Raw genomic sequence first — 1,461 nt, forward strand, 5'->3', positions numbered from 1 at the left:
GGCCCGAGCGTCGGAGAATCTGTAGGTTGTCAATGACCTTGAATGAATTTATCATTTAAAATATTACATCGTTACAGTTTGTAACAGTGGTACCTTGAGTGGTACCTGGAGCGGTACCTGGAGTGATACCTGGAGTGATACCTGGAGTGGTACCTGGAGTGGTACCTGGAGTGGTACCTGGAGCGGTACCTGGAGTGGTACCTGGAGTAGTAGCTGGAGTAGTACCTGGAGTGGTACCTAGAGCGGGCCTCCCTCCCCCCCAAAACGTGAAGGTGGAGGTGTGGACGACCTTTTTCGTATGAAACATTGTTAGATTTTACGTGTGTAGTTATTGGATAAATAAAATTGGTTTTACTTGCGGAATTCAATAGGAAACTTCAACACGAATATTATAAGGTGGGATGAATTAATCTTAATATATTTGTTTTGTTATTTTACTAGCTAAGCCGCACGACTTCGTTTGCTATGGAAAGGAACAATTTATCCATTTTTACAACCTATATAGCCTTCTTCGATAAATCCTATCCTATCATACTATCCTACTAATATTGTATCCTACTATTCTATCCTACTGATACGATAAATGCGAAAGTTTGTAAGGATGTGTGTGTGTTTTTGTTGCTCTTTCACCCACAAACTACTAAACCGATTGCAATGAAATTTGGTACGTAGACAGCTGGACAACTGGAATAACATATGGGCAACTTTTTATCACGATATTCCAACGGGATACGGATTTACGCGGGTGAAACCGCGGGGCACAGCTAGTAAACTGTATAAAACAAAAAAAATATAATTTGAACCATCATCTTCTGAAATTAGCGCGCTCAAACAAACAAATAAACAAATTATTCCGATTTATAATAACAGTTAGTTAGATGAATGCTTAGATTGATGAAATTTTTTTATTTTTCCAGCCGAAGGCAGGACAAAATGTTAGTCTTAAAATATACATTTAATAGATCATTTGAACTTCAAAGCCTGTCGAAATATAATTTAACGGTAATATAACAAGTTTAATATTGCGTTGCTGGTAAGCGACTTTCAACCGTATTGCTATGAAGATAAGGTTCAAGTAGTCGCACATAGTACAGGCAAGGTTAACCATAGATTTTTGATTTTCTTGTTCACGGGGGGCAATAGGGTGGCTATGTTGTATGATTTTGTGAGACAATTAATTTTAGTGGTTTTATCCAACTGTGGCGGAAAGATGGTAATGTTTTTCATAAGTATATTCTGTATTTGTTACGTGGATGTCATTTTTTGATTTATATTTAGAAATTATGGACTACATTTTTACGTAAAATAAACATATGTTGTTATGTTTTGCGTTAAGATATTATATTTAAAAATGTGGGAGCTTTATTTAATTTTTATGACCTTTGTTTTATTGCTGTTAGCTTGATGTATATATGCACCGAGACTCTATTGGCGGAGTGGTTAGTAGAACTGAATTATGCC

At 36.4% G+C, this 1,461-nt stretch overlaps 1 protein-coding gene across 1 annotated transcript in view; it reads left to right on the forward strand.

Annotated features, from left to right (window-relative positions):
* The window catches only part of LOC119839227, a gene marked incomplete at its 5' end in the record, with an annotated part of 15,373 nt that extends 15,163 nt beyond the window's left edge, over nt 1–210 (forward strand). Inside the window, one exon of the mRNA XM_038365446.1 lies at nt 148–210. Coding sequence (XP_038221374.1) covers nt 148–210 — 63 coding nt within the window. The remainder of the gene's footprint in view (nt 1–147) is intronic.
* Between the last annotated feature and the right edge of the window lie 1,251 nt (nt 211–1,461).

This window comes from Zerene cesonia, unplaced genomic scaffold (genome assembly GCF_012273895.1).
Source record: "Zerene cesonia ecotype Mississippi unplaced genomic scaffold, Zerene_cesonia_1.1 Zces_u010, whole genome shotgun sequence".
In the NCBI taxonomy this organism is placed as follows: Eukaryota; Metazoa; Arthropoda; class Insecta; order Lepidoptera; family Pieridae; genus Zerene; species Zerene cesonia.